General features: G+C 38.8%; 1 protein-coding gene across 2 annotated transcripts in view; it reads left to right on the forward strand.

The window, feature by feature from the left end:
• uchl5 (ubiquitin carboxyl-terminal hydrolase L5) overlaps positions 1-25995 on the forward strand; it is a 44925-nt gene that overhangs the window by 6317 nt on the left and 12613 nt on the right. For both annotated transcript variants that reach the window (XM_043699817.2, XM_043699818.2), the window contains exons 3-8: positions 5280-5385; positions 10167-10292; positions 11380-11441; positions 11530-11660; positions 14621-14684; positions 21127-21229. In XM_043699817.2, the coding sequence (XP_043555752.1) occupies positions 5280-5385; positions 10167-10292; positions 11380-11441; positions 11530-11660; positions 14621-14684; positions 21127-21229 (592 nt within the window). The remainder of the gene's footprint in view (positions 1-5279; positions 5386-10166; positions 10293-11379; positions 11442-11529; positions 11661-14620; positions 14685-21126; positions 21230-25995) is intronic.

A 25995-nucleotide genomic window follows, 5' to 3' on the forward strand; every position in this document is an offset into this window, starting at 1 on the left:
TGTTATGCAGCAGGAACTGTTGATGCAGTTCTTAAAGTACTCTATAACACGCATTATTTTGGGGCAGAAGTGCCTTTTTCCAATGTTTGGATATGGCAGCAAAGCTACCTGTGGCAGACTTTGTTCCAGAGATGGATGTAGACCACAAATTTGTTGAGGTGAGCAAATAATGCCAAACAAGTTTGACTGTGCCAACACGAATATGAATATTACTGAAATCCTGAGACCTTAAGAATACATAGTTCCAAAAGTGCATTAAGTAGGTGGCAAATATAGAGCGCAAACGTATCCAAATCTACCAAGGAATCTTAAAGAAATGTTTCTACTGATTGGCAGTAGAAACATGATAGGAAGTTTTATATTTCAGGATGTATTTAAAAACTAGGTGAGCTGAAGAGAAGATGCTATGCACTATATATAGTGGGAATGTGCAAGTAACCGATGTACATGATATAATCCCATTTCTGACTGTTTATGTGCTTAACTTCAATGTCCATTATTTATGTGAGCAAAATGATTGCATAAAATTCCTGTCCAATATAGAGATTTTTAATTTTTAAATATTTAAATATTATTTGGGCCACGTCAAAAATAAATTTTTTTTGTTAAATTATTGGTACTCCACTGACTAATCCCTGAATTTCACAATGCATTAATAGCAATACTAACTCGTACAAAAGTAATCAATGTTGAAGGTAGCTGCGATAATATTAGGTGTCCATTATTAATTTAGTAAGATGCCCTTGAATGATTCTAATATGGTAATCTGATGTTTATATTCAGAGGACTGTGGTGGGCATTAAAAAAACTCTACCTTTTGCTATGTGGTTAATGATTTGGTTGCATGAGCACATGCATTATGTGTGCATTTAGATCTTTCTGAAATGTTAAACAATTTTTCTCATGTCTGAAAACAAATTTATTCTGAATAAACCGCAGTAGAATGCAAAAACTATGAAGAAAAGTTCAAGGTGCATTATTTTTGGCCAACAAATCAAAAGTATATCAGTTTATTCATCTGAGTGCTGCTTAAGCCCTTATATTTCCAGTAGCTTTTAAGTACAGGTATTTAGTTTACAAATCGTGAACCCCAAAAGTCCTGATGTTTTGGTAGGAAGTCCGATGATAAAATAGATTTCAGTCTAATTTGTATTTTGGCATAATAAATTTTATTCGGATGTAAAGTCCAAATGAACTGCAAACTGATGAAAGTGCAGGACTGCTCAAAACATTAGATTGATGTTGAGCCATGGAATTGGCATTCTTTGCTAAACCAGAAAGTTGTATTCCTGTTTTAATTTGTGAAATATTTGGTTAATACAGTCATTGAATCAGAGTTATAACTAGGTTTAATAAATCTGAAACAAATGAACATGTTTTTACATGAGTACAAATTAGGTGAAGGCCCAAAGTATCTGTTCTATCTTTCATAAGATCTTGGCTGATCTGACTACCCTATATTCTTGCTCAGTCCTTTACTTATCAAAAATCCATCCATCTCTGCCTTAAAAATATTCAAGGACCTTTTAAGGAAGAGTTCTAAGGACTCATGACCCTGTGTGAGAAAAGATAATCCTTCCTGTATCTGTCTAAAATGAGTGAACCCTTATTCTAGATTCTCCCACATGAGGAAACATCCTTTCCACATCCATGCTATCAAGATCCCTTAGAGTCTTTTATGTTTCAATCAAGTCATTTGAACTCCCAACATGCAAGTCTAGCAATCCCACCTTCGCCATGAGCCAAGCAGTTGTTGGCACTGTAGCAGCTGCTGAACCTGGGCAGGACTTAGCCCATCATGAGTGAAAGTGTGCCCTGCATGGGGAAGAGCAAGCCTTTGTGGGGAAAGGTCAGAGTGGAGTGTCTGCAGATACATGGCTTAAGAGAGGACTGTAATGTTTAACTTTTAACTTTATTTCTTCATTTTTCTACTTTATGCTAAGAAGAACTGTAGTGTTGAACTTTTTAATTATATTTTTCTATTTCTATACCTAAGATTTTGTGCCTAGGTACTCTTATACCTAAAATGGTATTGGGAATAGCGACATTGTACACTCTTCACTATACTCTAGTACCCCTGTATTTGAGTACATGCGACAATAAAACCTAAATCTAAATCTTTCCTAATAAGACAACTTATCCATTTCAGGTATAAGTCTAGTAAATCTTGTCTGAACTACTTCCACAGCATTTATATTCTTCCTTAAATAAGGCAACCTCTACTGTATACAGTACTCCAGATGTGGTCGGATCAGTGCCCTGTATAATTGAAGTGTATTCTCCATGCATGTATGTTCAATCGAAATAAACAGTAACATTTACTAGCTTTCCTAATTACTTGCTAAATCTGCATACTGACGTTTTGTGATTCATGTAGTGGGGTAGTTGGTTCCCTCTGCCTCTCAAAGCTTTGCAACTCTAACCATTTAGTCAGTATGCTGTTTATACTTATTACCAAAATGGATAAGTTTCACATTTTCCCACATTATTCCATATTTGCCAGGCCTTTGCCTACTTAATCTATCTTTACAGCCTCCTTATGTCCTCTTCATGACTGACATTCCTGCCTGTCTCTGTCATTGGCAAGTTTAGCAAATATGCCTTCTGTCCCTTTGTCCAAGTAATTTTTTTTAAACTTCACTCATGGGATGTGCGCGTCACTGGCTGGTTATTGCCCATTCATTGTTGTCCTTCAGAAGGTTGTGGTGAATTGGTTTCGTAAACCGCTGTTGTTAGGGAGGGAGTTCCAAACATTGAGCCAATTGACACTGAAGGAACAGTGATATAGTTCCAAGTCAGGATGGTGAGTGTGAGCTTGGAGTTAATAGTTTCCCATGTATCTGCTGCCCTTGTTCTTTAGATGGAAATGGTCTTGTGTTTGAAAGGTGCTGTTGAAGGAGCCTTGGTGAATTTCTGCAGTGCATCTTGTAGGCGATGCACGCAGCTGCTATGAACTTGGATGGTGGAGTGAGTGGATGTTTGTAGGTGTGGTGCCAATCAAGTGGGCTGCTTGTTTGTGTATGGTGTCAAGTTTCTTGAGTATTGATGGAGCTGTACTGATCCAGGCAGGTGGGAATTATTCCATCGCACTCCTGACATTTAGGTGTTGGACAGGCTTTGGGGAATTATGAGGTGAGTTACTAATTGCAGGATTCTTAGCCTCTGACCTGCTCTTGTAGTCATTGTATTTGTATGTTTCATTCATTTCAGTTTCTGGTCAGTGGTGACCTAAAGAATATTGGTAGTGGGAGTTTTAGTGATGGTAATGCCTTTGAACATCAAAGGATGATAGTTAAATTCTCTCTTGCTATAGAAATAGTAAAAAGGTTGAGGCTTCAGAATTAATGTGGCACTCCACTGATTATATCTTGCCACACAAAGTAAACCATTTATGCCTTGTGCTTCCTGTTAACTAGCCAATCTTCTAACCATGGCACAATGTTGACCTGTACATCATGGGTTTTTATTTGACCTGTGACACTTCAGATTCCTTCTGAATACTTTATCCACAGCACATGGTACTTCCTCAAAGGACTCTGTCAAAATGCTGTTGGCACTGCCTGAATTATCTTGTATTTTTTCTGAGTGCCCAGCTATAATGTCTTTAATAATAGCTTGTAACAAGTTTTTAAAAATCTTCCCTATGGTAGATGTTGAGCTGACTGGCCTATAGTTTCCTGCTTTTTGTCTCCCTCTATTAGAGAATAAAGGCATTACACTTGCAAGTTTCCAATTTAATGGAACCTTCCCTGAGTCGAGGGAATTTTGACAATTGACAACATTGAGTTCTCCAATTTCAAATAAGCTCCCTTCCCAGCCCCTCCCCCCTCCTTTCCACTCATCACAGACACCTACCGAATTTATTCCTCCCATTGACCAACCAGGACGTACCCTCTGCCCGTCTTCATCTATCCTTTCTTCACCACCCTGCCCCGGCCATCCCTTTTATCTGCAGCTTCGCCTACACCCACTCCCAGTCCTGAAGAAGGGTTACACCCGAAACGATGACTTCTTCACCTCCTGGTGCTGCTTGGCTTGCTGTGTTCCTCCAGCTTCCTGCCTGTCTAAATTAAACCTTAAGCACCAACTATCTGGTATAAAGATGTTACAGCAATGTCCATCAGGACCTGAGATCTTGGCAGCCACCATCTCCAACAGTTTGCTCAGTATCGCTTCTGTGATGATTTATTGTAATTTTCTTCAGTTCCACCCTCCCTTTTGTTTCCTATTTACATAGAACATAGAAAAGTACAGCATCGAAAAGGCCCTTTGGCCCATGATGTTGTGCTGAGGATTATATCTAATCTAAGACAAAATGACCATATACACACCCCTCAATTCACTGCTGTCCATGTGCGTGTCCAGCAGTCACTTAAATATCCCGAATGACTCTGCTTCCACCACCACCGCTGGCAACGCATTCCATGCATTCACAACTCTCTGCGTAAAGAACCTACCTCTGACGTTTCCTCTATACCTTCCTCCTAACACCTTAAAACTGTGACCCTTTGTGGCAGTCAATCCTGCCCTGGGGAAGAGTCTCTGGCTATCAAATCTATTCATGCCCCTAATTTCCTAATCCTTTACTGACTGAAGAACCTGTTACCTAGCAATCCACGCAGATATGGGGAGAATATGCAAACTTGACACAGACAGTTGCCCGAGGTTGGAGTCGAACTCGGGTCTCTGCCATTGTGAGGTAGCAGTGCTAACCACTGCGCCACTGTGTCACCTACGTTTCTATGATATAACTTGTGTTCTCTCTTCAGTGATGCAAAATATCTGTTAAGTTTATCTACCATCTCCTTATTTTCCATCCAACAATTTACCACTTAAGCAGCTTGCTTTCAATGAATTATCATGATTCAGTATATACGTTGATGGAAGAGAAGTGCGTTTGGAATCTCAGTTGTAATAGGAAGGAAAGATTTTTTTATTTGATTTGACCGATGCTTAAAGATTTACAGAATTTGGAACTAAACACCTGCTCAGCCTGCTTGTGATATTTGTACAAATTCTTCAAACATGCTTCTAGAGCAAGCAACTTGCATTTTTCAAGTACAAGTCCTCAAACACTTTCAGCCCAGTCGTAGTGCATTTGTGATAGTTTGCTATATCTAGTAGTGAACCCACATACTAACCATTTGGTCTAATCAAAGTGATCGCATTAATGTTTTAATAGAGATGGATGGGTGTATATTTTCTATTGGTTTATGTATTTCATGTAATGATTTACAAAATTATCATTTGAAAACTTCAGTATTTGTCATCCTTTCTAGACCAGTTCATGGCCTCATCTTCCTATTCAAGTGGCAGCCAGGAGAAGAACCAGCAGGATCCATTGTCCAAGACTCAAGACTTGAGAAGATTTTCTTTGCTAAACAGGTAAGTTTAATGATTATACTTTATTAATTCGAAATGAAAGACAATTACAAAACAGCTGGATAAAAGCTATTATTTTATTGCTAAGAATTCTTCTTGCAATCTCATTTTCAATTACCTGGAATAAACGTGCCTCAGTACGGACTAGGGAAGCTGGAAAAACTATCCAAGAAAGACTGAAAAGAAAACCAATTTACAAAATGAAGCATATAATTTAGACTGACCTCACTAATTTCAACAACAGCTTAATTTTGTCTTTAATTTAATAAAGCAATCTAGGGCATTTTATTGCTGGGTTATTATGTAATATTTGGCATTTGGAGGGAATCATCAAGACCAAAAGGAAGATGGAAAATTCTAGGGAGGGATTTCCTTTGCATTTGGCTTTGATAGCTTAAGGTACCATGGAGCAATTTAAAATCTAGACTGAAAAGCCAGGTTGAGTGCTGATAATCTGGAGGACTGGATGAGACTAAAGATGTCAGGGATTTACAAACAAGGATGAGAATTTTAAAATCAAAGTTGTCCTTTGCAGAGTTATAAGTAACCCCAGCACAGCTCATTAACGTGAAGTATTGATCACAGTTGTACATTGTGTTGGCTGATCTTTTGTCTTTTTTCTGATGATCAGATAATTACATGGCAATAAATTTTCATCCCAGTTTTCTGGACATCAGAGAAAATGAGAGTTAGAAATGATGATTTAACACATGAAAAGTTGGATACATGGTTGTCACTATGCTTCAGCTGCCTGATTAGTCTCAATTATCACACATTCTGCTGACTTGTTCACTGTTGGCTGACCAGTCTATTTTTTCACATTGCATATATACACTCAACAACACCTGAAGGTTATTATTTGTCCTGTTCGAACCCCTTCTCATAGAGTCATAGAGATGTACAGCACGAAAACAGACCCTTCGGTCTAACTCATCCATGCCAACCAGCTATCCCAACCCAATCTAGTCCCACTTCCCAGCACCCGGCCCATATTCCTCCAAACCCATCCTATTCATATACCCATCCAGATGCCTTTTAAATGTTGCAATTGTACTAGACTCCACCACTTCCTCTGGCAGTCCATTCCACACATACACCATCCTCTGCGTGAAAAGGTTGCCCCTTGGGTCCCTTTTCTTTCTTTCCCTTCTCACCCTAAACCTATATCCTCTAGTTCTGGACTCCCCAAGGGAAAAAGGCCTTGTCTATCTACCCTATCCATGCCCCACACGATCTTATAAACCTCTATAAGGTCACTCCCTCACCCTCCGACGCTCCAGGGAAAACAGCCCTCGCCTATTCAACCTCTCCCTATAGCTCAAATCCTTCAAAGCTGGCAACATATTTTTAAATCTTTTCTAAACCCTTTCGAGTTTCACACCATCCATCCGATAGGAAGAAAACCAGAATTACATGCAATATACCAAAAGTGGCTGAACCAATGTCCTGTATAGCCACAACATGACCTCCCAATTCCTGTACTCAGTATTTTGACCAACAAAGGGAAGCATACCAAATACCATTCTTCACTTAGCTATCCACCTACAACTCCACTTTCAAGGAGCTATGAACCTGCTCTCCAAGATCGCTTTGTTATGCAACATGCCCTAGGACCTTACCATTAAGTGTATAAGTCCTGCTAAGATTTGCTTTCCCAAAATGCAGCACCTCGCATTTATCTAAATTAAACTCCATCTGCGAATCCTCAGCCCATTGGCTCATCTGAACAAGATCCTGTTGTAATCCGAGGTAACCATCTTCGCTCCCCATTACACCTTCAATTTTGGTGTCATCTGCAAACTTTACTAACTATACCTCTTATGCTCACATCCAAATCATTTAAATAAATGATCAAAAGTAGTGGACCCAACACCGATCCTTGAGGCACTCCACTGGTCACAGGCCTCTAGTCTGAAAAATAACCCTCCACCACCACCCTCTGTCTTCGACCTTTGAGCCAGTTCTGTATCCAAATGGCTAGTTCTCCCTGTATTCCATGAGATCTAACCTTGCTAACCAGTGTCCCAGGAACTATGAAGTCCATATAGATCATGTCCATTGCTCTGCCCTCATCAATCCTCTTTGTTACTTCTTCAAAAAATTCAATCAAGTTTGTGAGACATGATTTCCCATGCACGAGACATGATTTCCCATGCACAAGCCATGTTGACTATTCCACATCAGTCCTTGCTTTTCCATATACATGTACATCCTATCCTTCAGGATTCCCTTCAACAACTTGCCCACCACTGACATCAGGCTCACTGGTCTATAGTTCCCTGGCTTGTCCTTACCACATTTTTTAAACAATGGCACCACGTTAGCCCACCTCCAGGCTTCCGGCACCTCACCTGTGACTATTGATAATACAAATATCTTAGCAAGAGGCCCAGCAATTACTTCCCTAGCTTCCTATAGAGTTCTCGGGTACACCTGATCAGGTCTTGGGAATTTATTCGCTTGTCTGCGTCTCAAGACATCCAGCACTTCCTTCTCTGTAATATGGACATTTTTCACAATGTCATCATCTATTTCCCTACAATCTATATTTTCCATATCGTTTTCTACAGTAAACACATGCAAATCCCTCATTTAGTGTCTCTCCCATCTCTTGCGGCTCCACACAAAGGCTGTCTTGCTGATCTTTGAGGGGTCCTATTCTCTCCCTAGTTACCCTCTTGTCCTTAATGTATTTGTAAATACTGTTTGGATTCCCCTTAACTCTATTTGCCAAAGAGGTCTCATGTCCGTTTTTTGTCCTCCTGATTTCTCTCTCAAGTATACTCTACTGCCTTTATACTCTTCTAAGGATTCACTTGATCTATCCTATCTATACCTGACACGTGCTTCCTTCTTTTTCTCAACTAAACCCTCAATTTCTCTAGTGATTTAGCATTCTCTATACCTACCAGCCTTTCCTTTCACCCTAACAGCCTTTCCTTTCACCCTACTTTCTCTGGACTCTTGTTATCTAATTTCTGAAGGTTTCCTATTTTCTAGCCATTCCTTTACTTGTGAACATCTGCCCCCAATCAGATTTTGAAAATTCTTGCCTAGTACCATAAAAATTGGACTTATTCCAATTTAGAACTTCAACTTTTAGATCTGGTCTATCCTTTTCCATCACTATTTTAAAACTAATAGAATTATGGTTGCTGGCCACAGTGCTCCCCCACTGACACCTCAGTCACCTGCCCTGCCTTGCTTCCCAAGAGTAGGTCAAGTTTTGCACCTTCTCTAGTAGGTACATCCACATACTGAATCAGAAAATTGTCTTGTACATGCTTAACAAATTCCTCTCCATCCAAACCTTTAAAAATAAGGCAGTCCCAGTCTATGTTTGGAAAGTTAAAATCCCCTACCATAGCCACCCTATTATTCTTACAGATAGCTGAGATCTCCTTACAAATTTGTTTCTCAATTTCCCTCTGACTATTAGGGGGGTCTATAATACAATCCCAATAAGGTGATCATCCGTTTCTTATTTCTCAGTTCCACCCAAACTTCTCTTGAAAATTATATATTATTACTTCTATGAAAGTATGAACACTACTGTATTTTGATATAGAATTAGCGCTTGAAACGTAGCTCTCTTGTAGTCATAAATAATTTAAGGTAATGGAAACAAGGCACATTGCCAAAGGTTTTTCATCTTGCAGTCATCAGAACAAACATGAGAATACTAATTTCAAATGATCACAATAATTCATAATACAGGAGGAAAGGAATGCTAATCGGTTAGCACGTTAACTGTAATTGGCTGAGCATTGCCATGAAGAAGAAAATGAGAAGCCAACTTTGTGTTTGTCCTGATGCGTATAAGACCAAAACACATCTTTCTTTTGCATTCGAGTTCTGTCATATCAAGAGACTTTGTTATTGCTCTTGTTTTTTTTTGTCTATTTTGTCGATATTGCACAGATGTCGTATAATTGGCATCTAATTAATGACAGAGGCTTTGTGCTTGAGTTGAAATTACATGGTGGTAAAACCTTGCTGTTGTATTAAGCAGAATGTCCAAACTTTAATGAGTTATGGAATCTTTCCTTTTGACATTTTAAGTTAATGTTAATTTTAAGTTTTGAACAGTACCAAATTATTTAGTAAATTAGGATGTATATTTAACTTATGCATAAGATCAGATGAATCCTAATAAGTGAATCATGTATTTGAACTTCTGCCTTGTCTGCATAGGCATACTACTTACAAGAACTCAAGCATTAGGTTATTTGACTGTGGTACAATAGGTAATCCTGATTTTCTCCAGGCGTGTACTTCCCAGCAAACATCTTTAAGGTTATGAAAGAGCACAATAGGTAAACACAGAAGATGCTTTTACTTGCAGGCCAAACTTGATCTAGGGTTCACAATGGTGTCTAACAACTGTAATAATGAATTTAGGAGAAACTTCTTGACCCAGAAAGTGGAATTAAATGTCACAGGGTGAGGGAATGATCATTGTCTTAAGAGGAAGCCAGGCTGAGATTAAAAGTAAAATAACATGTTGATTTGTTTAAATGTAGAAGGGTAGAAATGAGCCTCATGTGGAGCATTAATGCTGACCTAACCCTGTTACAGCCTATAACCTATTTATGTGCTTTGTGTACATCATAAGTCCCTTGATAATCAAGATGGTCAAATTTGGCTGACTTTGTTTTCTCTTCTACTTCTCATCCTGAGGGTGCTGCATTTACTAAGTGACTTTTTAAAAATGTAATCTTAATGCAAGTTTAGGTCAAATATCTCCCTTCTTTGACTGTTCTATTATTGCTTTTCCTTTTAAGGTTATAAATAATGCCTGTGCCACACAAGCCATTATTAGTGTGTTGCTGAATTGTATCCATCCAGATATAGAACTAGGAGAAACTCTTGGAGAATTTAAAGAATTTTCACAAAGCTTTGATGCTGCTGTAAGTATAACTGAACAGTTTCCTTATGTATAATCTATTTTTCTATGATAATATGCATTTTCTCTGTAGTTATATGTTCAATATTACCAAGTTTCAGATTTTTTAAAAAAAGCTTTTTGTTTCTTTTAGATGTGAAACTTTTGGTAAAGATAGTCTAAGTTGATATGCGGCAATTGACATGATACAGTTTTATTTTATTTTAAATGTAGCTTGCGTTGACTTGATAAGAAAAGTCTTTAGTATTTTCAAATTGAGCTTGTCTGGGTCTTGAGATGAAATGGCCTATTGGAGATCTTTAGGAAGTTATGTACGCATTTTGGAGCCAATGGCTGTCACTTTGCTGTTGTAGTTCCCAGTTAGCAAGTTCCCTCCTTTGTTGAAATACCAGCTGAGTGCAGACCATACTTTCCCTACGAATGGAGAAAGGATGATATGAATTGGCTGTCACTTGAAGTATTCATGTATATCTTGTGACATTCAGTCCTGGCAGTGACATTGAAATCACAGTTCTACTGGCTTTAGCTGCAAAATTCTCTGTGGCACATGTCGACCTGAAAGGGGTGAGCGGAAGAAAACAATTTAAAATGTAAACAGTATTTTTTAAAAAGCTTAAAAACCTAAGGGGCAACTTCTTCATGCAGAGGGTGGTGCGTGTGTGGAATGAACAACCAGAGGAAGTGGTAGAGGCTGGCACAATTGCAACATTTTAAAAGATGTCTGGATGTGTATATGAATAGGAAGAGTTTAGAGGGATATGGGCCAATTGCTGGCAAATAGGACTAAATTAATTTGGTATATTAGGATATCTGGTCGGCATGGACGAGTTGGACCGAAGGATCTATTTCCTTGCTGTACATCTCTGTGACTCTAAGTCACAACTTACTCCATTTTTCTTCTGCTTGACCTTGTTTTGGATTGCTGATGTGAGATTTTAAAAACATATTCTATCTGATTGGACTTCAGACTGCATCACTCCATGTATAATTCCAACCCAGAGCAGTCACATAACAAACGTTTAATGTTCACTTTTTTTATTATGTAGCAATAAAGCACTCTTTCTACTGCTTGTCTTTTTTCATTAAAACAGATGAAAGGCTTGGCACTGAGCAACTCAGAAGTCATTCGACAAGTTCACAATGGTTTTGCCAGGTATGAGGAAGCCTACACCATGTGTCTTGTTTCCTTGTCACCTTTTCCCAAAGTTGTTCGTAACTTAATCTGCCACTTTCCTTACCAGGCAGCAGATGTTTGAGTTTGATGCTAAGACTGCAGGAAAGGAAGAAGATGCATTCCATTTTGTCAGTTACTTTCCCGTCCATGGAAGATTATATGAATTAGATGGATTAAGAGAAGGACCGATTGACTTGGGTAAAGATGATTTTGATATTTAGCATGAGCTACTTACACATTTGTCTGTTTATACATTTAGTAGCTCAATTGAAGCTAAATAGGACTGGGGTAAATTAGCTTTTTACAGGCAATAAGAACCACTTCTTAAAAAGATTGTGCGTATATATTTCACTTTCCTTGTGTATAATTAAGATTGCTACTGCAATAAATTTAGCTTTTCAAAGAAATCAACCTATTTTGTTTAATTCTACATGCTCCTTCCTTCCCAGCTGAAGATGATGTTATTTGTTGGGATGTTACTTGATGGCTGTGTTAATCATTCTTCACGTAACAACTTAAAAAAGAAAGGATGTGGCTTTCTGTATTGCCTTTTATAATTGAATGTTAATTATAAGTTGACTATATTTTTGAAGCGTAGTCACGGTTCGGTCAGCAGCTAGCAACATTTCACAGATGGTAATATGTTTAACAGACCAGGTGATCTGGTATAGGGGTGTTGGTTGTGGGATGAATGTCACCCAAAACATCAGAATAATGCATTATTCCTTCTGCAGATTGTGCTATATGATCCTTTCTGTCCACCTGAGCAAATACAGACCGTAATCTAACATCTCATCTGAGACACCATATCTAGCAAAGGTGCTCCAGCAGTACTGCACCAGTCAGCCCAGATTATGTTATCATCTCTGGAACAGTGCAGTGAATTTCGATCTGATGGAATCTCCGTTGAGCTCAATTCTGCTGTATAGACTTCCCAACTGAATTACTTGATAGCAGTTTGGAGTTGTGCAGTATTACCTCTTTTTCTGTTTGCACCTTAAGCATAAGAAGGCCAAAGTTGTGGCCTTGATCACAATCTGACCAAGGTCAATTATTCAGATAGTGCCTATCACTGATGAATGGCCAGTGCATAGCAATGAACAAATTCAGCTTCAATCCTTTTACTATTCCTTCACTGCCCCTACCTTAACTTCAGCCCCTTAATCGCAGTCTGATTGAGAAGCCTTGCAAAGTTGATTAAACTTGTTTCCCTTGACTCTTTTTTTTTAAAATTATGAACCAAATAGTTTGCTTAAATGATTTTTAAAAAAAACAGTAATTTGGTTGAGGGAATGGAATAAACATTTGAATTTATCTGGATTCAGCTGTACTGTTGAGCATTACTGAATCAATCAGTAATGCAAGATTTATCGAAGATGCATTTGGAATGTGATTTGTATGATACAATTGGACTGAAGTTACACGTGTGCTGCTTAGCATTTGATCATGATAAAGATGTAGTCCATATTGCATTCTGTTTATGCCATCTTAGAAAACCTACTACTGTGATAAATGTTTGTTGCAAATTTTAATTTTTTACAGGAACTATTTTATGAACTACAGAATGAATTGATGTTAACACTTTCTCCTGACTGTACACTGTTCTCCATGAAATACAGAAGATACTTCACAACCTAATAATCTTCCTGAGATTGTTCTGTTTCCTTCTTTATTGTATTGACTGTAAAATTCCACATCTGTATTTTTTTTTCTCTCTGTGGTTTTGGGCTCCTGTTACTGAAATAACTGGCTAACTCCTTTCAGTGTTGCCATCCAATTAGCCTATATCTCTTCACAGTCTCTTTGTGCCCTCCTCACAACTTGCATTTCGACTTAGCTTCATATTGTCGGCAAGCTTAGCTAATAAACATGATTGCTTCATCAAAGTCATTAATGTGTGTTGTAAATAGATGAAGCCCCAGCACTAGTCTTTGCAGCACTCCACAAGTCACAACCTTTCAATCTTCAAGTGCCCTGACCGTAGAAAGTATCATAACCCTCTGCTTCTTGTCCATTAATCAATCTTCTATTCATGCTAATGCATCACCCCAATTCCATATGCACATATCTTCTACATTAACTGTTTGTGTAGCATCTTAATAAATGTTTTTTGGAAATCTGCTCAAGAAATTAAATTCTCAAAGAATTAACACATTTGTCAAATACTATTCCTCATGTTAAATTTGTCCGATCCTACTAAAATGCTTGTTGAAATTTTGTCAATAAGAAATTTCAGTGTCTATTAAAATGGGAGAGATCCTTCACTTGGTGCTTGGTTCTAAAATTATGTGACGTCACCTGTCAAACAGCAACATTTTTCTCCTGCTTGTGTTTGGCATTTTGAATGCAACAGTTTGAAGTTATGTACTAATGAATTTCCCATTTTATATGCTCATGATAAGTTGAAAGCCATGTTTTCTAAACACGAGCTTTTACATTGTACACAATTTGTCTATTATCATGCAGGATGTTTACATCTAGATTAGTCTTTTCTAGTGGGTATTGAGAGACTAGAAAAGGTACAGAGGAGATTTATGAGGATGTCGCTTTGTTTGGAGTATTTTAATTGTGAAGGAAGACCGGGCAAACTAAAATTATTTTCATGGGAATAGAGGAAGTTGAGGGGAGATGTAAAGAAGTGATATGAGATCCAGAGAGTGCAGATAGGTAGGCCCTATTCCTTTTGGTTGACAGTTCTGTAATGAGGATCTATGGATGTAGTGTAAGTAGTAGGAAGTTAAGAGGGGAATAAAAGGAGAAATCTTTTCACCCAGAGGGTGATGTGCATTTGGAATTCACAACTTGAAAGGATAATGGAAGCAGAAACCCTCAAATGTTTAAAATGAATTTGGATATGCATTGAAGATGCCATAGCCTTATCAGGGTTATGGACCAAGAACTGGAAGATGGGATTAGGTTGAATGGCCACTTGTTGACTGGTGTGAATACGTTTGGCTGAATATACTCCTGTGATGTAAATTTCTTTTTTGATTCTGTGGTTATGTTCTCCTATTGTGGAGTGTTGTTATTGTTGTAAACTAATCTCTACTTATAGAGAATAACTCTGTGAGAAGCATGAGTTTTCAGAAAAGGCTTTATTTATAAATGACCTTGGCACGATGTCATTTCTATATTGACATGTGTTTTCCTTTTCTTAGGGGCCTGCAATCAAGATGACTGGGTCAGTGCAGTGCGACCAGTCATTGAGAAGCGAATACAAAAGTAAGTCTTCCTTTTCACTCAATGTGTTAATATATTTTAAGTGTACTGTAGTGCACTGGTTCTTTCACAGTCTAAGACAAAATTGTTCTTGAATGTTGTCTACACATGAATTGTCTGAAATATAGAATGCCAAAAGTAATTCCAAATTGAATATAACAAAGAATAAAGGAAAATATTGAAAACACAATTGAATATGATGGGGAAATTTAGATCCTCCGCATTTGCCTCAATTGAGTACTTTTTTTTAAGACATCTTTTATATTATCTGACTAGGGCGTGATGATATGCAAAAATAAGCTTCAACACCCTGGACTAGTAACAAGAAAAGTAGGTATGGCTCCCCCCCCCCTGCTTATTAACCATTTTCTAGGTAGAAAGATTGTACATGTGGACATTGGACATAAACAAGATCTGACCTGGCATTGCTGCCTTTTGTGACCTGATACCATCCAAGATATGAAGAAGGGTCACTTGAAAGAAAAACTGAAGGGCTTTTGTGACCTATTAACTGAGCTAGCAAGAGGTGTCCCATTCAGGATAATGGGGAAGAGAAGTCAAAACAAAAATAACTATATTTTATATTCCATATTCCTTTTATTGATGGACTTGATTGATTCTTTAAATGTGGTCCACTTGGATTTTGAAAGTGTGTTGAACAACATTTCATATATAAAGCTAAGTGATAAACTAGGTGACTGACTAGATGATGAACTGTCAATATGTTCATAATTTGTTTAGCAACAATGCAGTGTGGCAGTTAATGGAAAATATCCACTCTGACGTTTTAAGAAAAAGTGTGAATGATAGAAAGCAGAACAATAAATTTGTTTATCACATTAAGCAATGTGGACAACTAAATAGTAAGAACATCATTCAATGTCTGGCAGAAGGTGATCAGTTATACAGATAGATATCTTCATGGAACATGGGCAAAGTAGTCAGAACAATGCATGTTGAATTTGTGTTAATAAAGTGAGAAGTTTCCATTGACAAAGAGGCAAAGGATTGAGATTATTACCATGAGAATGTTTGATCAATGTGATATGTCTTACAACTGATGGGAATTGAAATAAAGCACGGTAATACTGAAACTGTATCTCTTTAACACATTCATTTCTGCAGTATTGCATGTGCATTCCTGTAGTATCTTTCAACCGCTCCCCTTGACTGAGGTGTTGTGAATCTCAGGTTAAACCACCACCAGTCATCTCACTCTCCCTCTTGCTCTCTTTCTCTCATGAGAGAGCAGCCCCTTACCTTGATTTTGGTGGACGAATGGTTTAATGAATAATATGTTAGAAAGCATTCACAATGTATAGTGAAAATAGTGATTCCAATTCTAAGTACAAGGTTATGAAAAACTGATCCAATTTCTAAATTGATTTTTACCTGTGAAAAGAAAATAGGGGCATCTTGGTACAGATATGGGTGATCGGTATTGGTACATTTATAGCAATCTGTTTGGGTAAGTGACATAATTAAAGGTGAACAGGGACGACATTCACCAATCTTGAGCAAGCTCAGAAGGGAATTAAGGCAGCAGGTAGTTATATTAACATTGATACTGCTTGATTTAATTTTCCAAAGAGAAATGGAATTGGATTTTTTTTTCCCAAAGGTTCCATAGGTGGCACTGATGACAAACTCGTGACACTGTAAAGACCACATCTTTTTGTTTCCTATATTTTGGACTGTGGACTAAAGGATGGTACTGTTTTAAAGAAGAGTGTGTAAAGAGAGGTGCAGCTTTAAAAATTGTGCTTAAATTATATATAGTGTTGCATTTTTCTTGGAAAATGAGAGGTAAAACACATACCTCAAATGCAAAAGATTCAAAATTAAGGGAAGGCTGATTTGACAATAATGTCTTTGGCTCCTTACCAGGAGACTACGGATCATGTGGGGGCAGTGCAGCAAAGATCAGAGAAGCAGAGGAATAATGGGGAGGTATGAAATGGCAGAATACTTTGCACCAATTTTGTAGTCGAGGATAATAACATTTCAAAATTCCAAACAATGAAGGGACTGGAAAGGAGGAGCTATAAACACAATAACTATCTCGAGGGGAAAAAGTACTAGGGAAACTAATGGGACTAAAGGCTAATAAGCCTGCTGTACTGAGGGTTTGTGTCCTAGGATTTTAAAGGAAGTAGCTGTGGAGATGGTGTTTGCACAGGTACTAATTATCCCAGAATCCTTAGGTTCAGGAAGAGTCCCAGAGGATTGGAAAACTATCAATATCACATGTTTATTTCAAAAAAGGAAGGAGCCAAAAACCAAATGACCATAGGCCAGTTAGCTTACGAGCTGTCTTTGAGAAAAAGTCAGTGTATTATATAGGATGTTAGAGAAACCCATAATACATTCAAGCTGATTGAGCATGGCTTCATGATGAAGAAGTCATGCCTAACACACATTCCAGTCCTTTTGAAGAGGTCAGTAATATATTTGGGTTTCCAAAGGCATATGATAAGGTATTTTACGTAGGCTATTTAATAAGGTTGGTGTTGGGATAGTATATTAGCGTGGATAGCAATTAGATTGACTAACAATAGAAGACAATGTTGGGATAAAAGAGGATATTTTCAAGATAGGAAACTATGACAATTGGAGTATCACAAGGATACTGGGGCCACAGTTATTTTTTGATACATGAATAATGAATAACAGGAGTGGATGTACTATTACCAAGTTTGTGGATGGCACAAAAATAGATGGGTTGGCAACTAGCGAGGATATTGTAAGGGATATAGGCAGCTGAAGTGAAGATACAAAAAGCTTCTAGATGGAATATAATGTGGAAAATTTGTGCACTTTGGCAGGAAGATTAGAGGAGCTGAATGTTATTCGAATTGGGAGAGACTGCATAAATCTGCAGCACAGGATTTTTTTGAGTCCTTTTGCTTGACTCACAAAGCTGGCACCCGAGTGCAACAGGTAATAGGGAAGGCAAATGCCCTGTTGGCCTTTTATTTAAAAGGGAATTGGGTATATAAAAATAGGGAGGTCTTACTAAAACTGTATATGACATTAATCAGATCAGACCCGGAATACTGTGAAGTTTTGATGCCCTTATCCAGGGGACAGATACGCAATTTTTGGAGGTAATCCAGAGAGGTTCACAGAGTTAATCCACAGTATGGAGAGATTTTCTTATGGGCAAAGGTTGAGTAGGTTGGGCTTGTACTGATTGGAATTTAGAATAATGAGAGAAGACTTTACTGAAATATAAAAAGTTCTTAGGCGCTTGACACAGTAAGCTTGGAGAGGTTGTCGTAGATTTGGGGGAGAGCCTAGGATCAGAGAACATAATCTCAAATTAAGGATTTGCCAGTTTAAGACAGAGATGAAAAGGATTTTGTCTTTCAGAATGTTGTGAGTTCATGGAGTTCTTTACCACAGGGCTATTGAGCTGTGTCATTAAGTACATGCAGGACTGAGATAGGTAGGTAGATGTTTCATCAGTAATTGAATTCTGGGTTATGGGAAGAAAGCAGGAAAGTGGGATTGAGAATTATCTGATCAGTTGTGATCTCATTGCATAGTGGAGCAGACACAGTGGGATGAATAGCCTACTTTTGCTTTTGTGCCTTATGGCCATGCTACCTAGCCTGCAAAGAGAAGGCATTAAAAAATCTGTCTTGTGTGTCATTGTTAGATAATCTCCAGTAGCAGCTAGCTCTCTTCCACCACCCCTTTCTCTACAAATCCTCTATTGAAGGAGGAATAAAATATCTCTAAAAAGACTTGGAAGATGAATTCTAAATAGCAAATGAAAGCAAACATTGGTGTGCAAACAACCTTGTATCAAATAACTAAAAGAATTTGAAAGAAACTAAAGAAATAACTCATCAGTGCCTGTGGTCTGGGCTGGTGCTATTGAACAGTTTCCTTTGTTTTTTTTATCCTTTGCATTCGTGTCTTAGAATCATACAGCATTGAACTAGACCCTTCAGTCCAACCAGTTCATGCCAAACATAATTCCAAACTAAACGAGTCCCACCTGCCCACTCCTGGCCCATATCCCTCCATATCTTTCCTAGTCACATAATTATGCAAATGTCTTTTAAATGCTATCATTGTACCCACATCCACTATTTCCTCAGGAGGTTAATTCCACATGTGAACCACCTTCAATGTAAAGAATTTGCCCCTCGTGTCTTTCTTAAACCTCTCTCCTCTCACCTTTAACATATCAAAGTTTACTTCTGTGCATTCTCTAGACTTAATTTCCTTGAGAAAAGTCAGCCATCTCGAATTATTTAAACCTTTCGTTATCTTATTAGCTTCTATCAGGTTGCCTGTCAACCTCCTAAGCTCCAGTGGAAAAATCCCAGTCTCTCCATCCTTTATAACTCAAACCTTCCTTACCTGGTAACATTCTGGAAAATTTCTTCTGAACCCTCTCCAGCTTAATAATATCCTTCCGATAACTGGACGACCAGAACTGGAGACAGTATTCCACAAGAGGTCTCATCAATGTCCTGAACAACCTCAACATGACTTCCCAGCCCCTAAAGCCAAAAGACTGAGCAATGAAGGCAAGCTTGCCAAATGCCTTTCTAACTACCCTGTATATATGCCTCTCAATCTTCAAAGAATTGTATACCTGCACCCAAGGTCCCTCTTTCACAACACGACCCAAGGCTGTACCATTAATTGTATAAGCCCTACCCGTATTTGTACCAAAATGCAATACCTCACATTTATCCCAATTGAATGCCATCTGCCAGTTTTCAATCCATTGACACATTTGATCAAGACCCCTTGTAATGTTAGAAAACATTCTTCGCAGTCTACTATGCCAGCAGTTTTAATGTCGTCTGCAAACCTACTAATCATGCCTGCTATATTCTCATCCAAATCATTTATATAAATGACAGACAAAAGAGGACTCTTTGGAACACTGGTAAAAGGCCTCCTGTCCGAAAAACACCCCTCCACCATTACTGTCTGTCTCCTGACATTAAGTCAATTATGTATCCAATTGGTAAGCTCACCCTGAATCCCATGTGATTTAACTTTACTAACTACTTATTATGTGAAGCCTTGTCAAAGACTTGACTAAAATCCAAATAAGCAATGTCTACTGCTCTGCCATCATCAATCTTCTTGGTAACTTCATCAAAAAAACTCAATCAAGTTTGTGAGATACGATTTTCTTCGCACAAAACAATGCTGACTATCCCAAATCGATTTTTGTCTCTCTAAATGTCCATAAATCCTATCTTTTGTAATCATCTCCAACAATTTACCTACAGCCAAAGTCAGACTCACAAGTCTATAGTTTCTCCTTAAAACCTTTCTTAAACAAAGGTACAAATTAGTCACCCCCCAGTCATCCGGCTCCTCACCTGTAGTGATAGATGATGCAAGTATTTCTGCAAGGGTCTCGCAATTTCCTCCCTTACTTTCGAAATGAACATATCCCAGAGATTTATCCACCTTTATCTTCTGTGAGACCTCTCTAACTTCCTCTTCTGGAGTGCTAACTGTTTTTAAAAATTCAAAGTTTACTTCTCTGCATTCTCTTGATTCCATTTCTGACTGTGTGAAGGGGGAATGTTTAAGAAGGGACAGAAACTTAATTGAACGATTATAAGTTAGGTATCCTTATTTCCTGGTTGCCAGTAGTTAACCAATTTGTTCATAACTCATTCTTATTTTCTTAAGTACATAAACTGAGTGTTTTATTTTCACCTTGAGTCATTACAATGCGTAATTGTATGCACAGTGGTTAGAATAGACTTGATGTACTAAACAACTTTGTTGTGATTGCTTCCTACTTAAAACAATTTTTCATATGTAATATGAGCTGTGTACTCTTGGATTTCACCACGACTTAAGTTCAGTATGTACACTGCACCAGCAGCATGCTGAACTATTGCTGCATTGCTGAAGACCTTTTTAGTTTGGATGAAACATAATAAGACATTATAATGTGGATACAGTTGCAATGTCTAAAATACATATGGATAAGTAGATGAATAGGAAAGATTTAGACGGATATGGGCCAAGAGTGGGCAGGTGGGACTAGTTTAGTTTGGGATTATGTTTGGCATGGACTAGTTGGTTCCATGCTGTATGACTGAACTAATTGAGATATGTGCTTTCAGTTAGCTGTAAATATTCCATTGGCATTTTTCACAACAGAGCAGAGGTCTTTGGGAGCATCTTCAATTAAATCAATTCATTGTTCATATCATTTAAAATGTTTGGGACCTTGTGTGCATACAAGATTCCATATTTACTTTAAAATTAATTTATTGGTAACGAAGCACTTTGGGATAACCCAAGAATTTTAAATTAAGACTAGAGAGTTAAATACACTCGGCGTACCATGTTGAAAATAGTTCAAATCTAATTGTTTTATTTGGTTGTCTAAATTTTATTACTGGTTTTATTTGCCTTGCTACAAACCTGCCTTTTTGTTTTGCTCTAGGTACAGTGAGGGAGAGATAAGATTTAACCTTATGGCAATCGTGTCAGACAGGAAGATGATATATGAAAGAAAGATTAAAGATCTACAGAGACAGCTGTCAGAGGTGAGATTTATTTAACGATGCAAAAACCAATCAATGTATATCTACTGCTGTTTGATTTCTAGGGCTTTCATATTGTGAATTTAATTGTTTAAGTTTTGTAAATGCATAGTAACCATACATGCAGTGAGCGTTATGGTTTTGCAGTTTATTTTGTGAATTAACTTCATGTACAGCTCTTATACAAACTTTAGGCTGAAAAATGTTGGAGGCGCACTTTTATGTCTCACTGTTGCACTTTAAGGGACGTACAACTGTAAACCAGTTTCATGCCCAACGGTTTAGTTGCTACACATGAGTTTGGCTGTGTCTGAGATTAGTGCTTTCCTTAGTTAGCAATGTCTGTGTTTTTATTTGTATCACTAAACTTTTAATTACACTATCAGAACTTTACTGGCCAAATTTTGTGCTACATCTTGCTTCATTGCAAGACTTGTAGAAATCAAATTTTGCTATTTATATTTCATCTCTTGCCCATTAAATCTCTCTGTATTCTTCTGCATAGTATGTATTTCCTGTAAATAGCATATTACTATATCGTACTGTATGTGTGCTTAGGACTCTTTACATATCACCAACAAGACATCTTCTGTTATTGTGGATAACAATTCCTCTGGAGAGATGTACAAATATGATGTTTCTGACTAGACTTTGTATATGTTCACCAGCATTATTCTTGGTGCTGACTTTTGCTATGTATAAATAAACAAAAATGCTTCATATATTCAGCAGTTCACGCAGCATCTAAAATCTACACATGGTATTGCATTGTTATAATTCATTGGTGTACATTATTATCATTTACAATATCTCCTGATCACAATATAAAGTTAGTTTAGTAGTTGCCAAAAAGCTAATATGTGTCCCAGTTTTGATCTCCTACTTGACCTGTATCAAATGTTTGTTGGGCTAGCTAAAGTCTAGACATTATAATATTCAGCCATTTCTTGTGGGGAAAATATTCACAGCGAAAATTGTCACGCTGTAAGGCAATTCAAAATTGCAACAATTTAAAATCTGAAAGTTGGAACAATATTAAACTATATTTTTGACATCATATCAGCCTCCTTTCACATGGAATGTAGAACTTGGGAGCACCAGTCAGCCATTCAGTTCCTTGAGTGCCCAGGAGGATGGGATAATGCCCCAGGTGGATGTAGGTGGCATGAGGTAGTCAGGGTATGTGGCGTATGTTCAGGCAAGGCAATTTCCAAAGAGGTAAGGGTTGTTTGGTCTGGGCTAAGTCAATTGGTAAGGCAGGGAGGTGTCCCTTCCAGCACAATGCCAGTTAGGTCAGTTGAAGTAGTTATTGGGTATGGCTGAGGGGGGGAATGTGTAAGTCCAGAGTCAGGCCAAGGTTGTGTTGCGTTTAAGGGAGGGTCAGTTTGGCAGAGTGGATGGGCAAGTGCAGGGTAAAGGTGTGTAGATGGTCGGTTAGGGCAGAGACTCATTTTAGAGGATGCAGAGAGTACTTTTCAGTGAAGTTATGATCATGCTGAGTTGAGGGGTCAGGTTATAAGCTATCCAGGAATTGGAGGTCTTTAATCCTGTAACATGTCGTGGGTAACTATTAAGCTTAAGTGAATCAGAACCCTTCAAATTCTGTGACATTGATGGAGGCTTGGAGGGATATGGGTGAGGAGCAGGCTAGTTTAGTTTGGGATTATTTTGGCACGGACTGGTTGGACCGAAGGTTCTGTTTCTGAATCTAAGTTTGCTCACTGAGCTGGAAGGTTTGTTTACCATACTAGGTAACACCATCAGTGAGCCTCCGATGAAGCACTGGTGGCATGGCCCACTGTTTGTTTGTGTTTGGGTTTCCTTGGTTGGTGATGTCATTTCCTATTCTTTTTCTTGGGTGGTAAATGGGATCCAAGTGAACGTGTTTGTTGATAGGGTTCTGGTTGGAGTTCTGTTTCTGTACTGTATGATACTATGACTCCATCCATAGATGTAGGGAAGTTGCTGTGTTAGAAAATTAAATTTCCCAGCAATTCCTGTGGAGTCAGCCATATCCAGAATTCTAAGTGATCCAGATGCACAACTCCTATATTCTGAGAAACATCTCTCTGGCCGTTGTATTGCATTACCTACTTACGAATGACAGTGGGGGAGTCTTTTGATGAGCAGCAATCACAGATCGAATCAGCATCTACAACGACTCTTTTTTTAACCTTGTGACAGTGCACCACATTTGTGGCAGGAACTTTTGTATCTAGCCTCTTCAGAATTGCAGAGCGTGCTTCCATCACAGCCTTTTGCGATACAGGATTGTTGGGGAAGCCAGGGTGGTTCTCAATCTCTTTTACAGCATTAGTTGCCATATTCAGTCAAGCCTTCGTTTTTAACACTGAAAAATTTTATGACTTTCAATATCATTTCAGTTTGTGAGAGTGGGTGGCATGTCAGCTGTGTAGGATGGTAGGTGGATATGTTGGCAAGGCATGCGTTGGGAATGAGGTCTGGACATAGAACATAGAAGAATACAGCGCAGTACAGGCCCTTCGGCACTCGATGTTGCGCCGATCCAAGCCCACCTAACCTACACTAGCCCACTATCCTCCATATGCCTATCCAATGCCCGCTTAAATGCCCATAATGAGGGAGAGTCCACCACTGCTACAGGCAGGGCATTCCATGAACTCACAACTCGCTGAGTAAAGAACCTACCCCTAACATCTGTCCTATACTTACCCCCCTTTAATTTAAAGCTATGCCCCCTTGTAATAGCTGACTCCATACGTGGAAAAAGATTCTCACTGTCGACCCTATCTAAACCCCTAATCATCTTGTACACCTCTATCAAGTCACCCCTAAACCTTCTTTTCTCCAATGAAAACAACCCCAAGTGCCTCAGCCTTTCCTCATACGATCTTCCTACCATACCAGGCAACATCCTGGTAAACCTCCTCTGCACCCGTTCCAGTGCCTCCACATCCTTCCTATAGTATGGCGACCAAAACTGCACACAATACTCCAGATGTGGCCGCACCAGAGTCTTATACAACTGCAACATGACCTCAGGACTCCGGAACTCAATTCCTCTACCAATAAAAGCCAGTACGCCATATGCCTTCTTCACCGCACTATTTACCTGGGTGGCAACTTTCAAAGATCTGTGTACATGGACACCAAGATCCCTCTGCTCATCCACACTACCAAGTATCCGACCATTAGCCCAGTACCCCATCTTTTTGTTACTCTTACCAAAGTGAATCACCTCACACTTAGCTACATTGAACTCCATTTGCCACCTCTCTACCCAGTTCTGCAGCTTATCTATATCCCGCTGTAACCTGCCACATCCTTCCTCACTGTCTACAACTCCTCCGACTTTCGTATCATCCGCAAACTTGCTCACCCAACCTTCTAACCCCTCCTCCAGGTCATTTATAAAAATGACAAACAGCAATGGTCCCAAAACAGATCCTTGCGGAACACTGCTAGTGACGGCACTCCAAGATGAACCTTTGCCATCAACTACTACCCTCTGTCTTCTTCCAGCCAGCCAACTCCTAATCCAACCCTCCTACTCACCCTCAATGCCATACCTCTGTATTTTTTGCAGTCGTCTACTATGGGGAACCTTATCAAACGCCTTACTAAAATCCATATACACCACATCTACCGCTTTCCCCTCGTCCACCTCCTTAGTCACTTTCTCAAAGAATTCAATAAGGTTTGTGAGGCACGACCTGCCCTTCACAAAACCATGCTGACTATCCTTGATCACATTATTCCTATCCAGATGTTCATAAATCCTATCCCTTACAATTCTCTCTAAGACTTTCTACTTAATTGTGACTCCGTATTCACATCGACAACAATGTCCTGTTTCTGAGTGAATACTGACGAAAAGTATTCATTCAGTGTCTCCCCAATCTCTTCAGCCACCACACGCAACTTCCCACTACTATCCTTGACTGGACCTATTCCTACCCTAGTCATTCTTTTATTCCTGACATACCTATAGAAAGTTGCGTGTGGAGGCTGAAGAGATTGGGGAGACACTGAATGAATACTTTTCGTCAGTATTCACTCAGAAACAGGACATTGTTGTCGATGTGAATACGGAGTCACAATTAAGTAGAAAGTCTTAGAGAGAATTGTAAGGGATAGGATTTATGAACATCTGGATAGGAATAATGTGATCAAGGATAGTCAGCATTCCTGAAGAAGGGCTAATGCCTGAAACGTCGATTCTCCTGTTCCCTAGATGTTGCCTGACCTGCGCTTTTCCAGCAACACATTTCCATACCTATAGAAAGCCTTAGGGTTTTCCCTAATCCTACCAACTAAGGACCTTTCATGTCCCCTCCTTGCTACTCTTAGCTCTCTCTTCAGGTCCTTCCTGGCTACCTTATAACTCTCAATCGCCCCAATTGAACCTTCACGCCTCATCTTTACATAGGCCGCCCTCTTCCATTTAACAAGGGATTCCAATTCCTTATTAAACCACGGCTCCCTCACACGACTCTTTCCTCCCTGCCTGACGGGTACATACTTATCAAGGACACTCAATAGTTGCTCCTTGAACAAGCTCCACATATCAATTGCGCCCTTGCCTTGAAGCTTACTTTTCCAAGCCACACATCCTAAGTCATGCCTCACCGCATCATAATTTCCCTGCCCCCAGCTATAACTCTTGCCCTGTAGTGCACACTTATTCCTTTCCATCACTAGAGTAAAAGTCACCGAATTGTGGTCACTGTCCCCAAAGTGCTCACCTACCTCTAATTCTAACACCTGGCCTGGTTCGTTATCCAGAA

Source organism: Chiloscyllium plagiosum, unplaced genomic scaffold (genome assembly GCF_037043375.1).
Source record: "Chiloscyllium plagiosum isolate Xiang-an unplaced genomic scaffold, Cpla_swu_hap1 HiC_scaffold_9, whole genome shotgun sequence".
In the NCBI taxonomy this organism is placed as follows: domain Eukaryota; kingdom Metazoa; phylum Chordata; class Chondrichthyes; order Orectolobiformes; family Hemiscylliidae; genus Chiloscyllium; species Chiloscyllium plagiosum.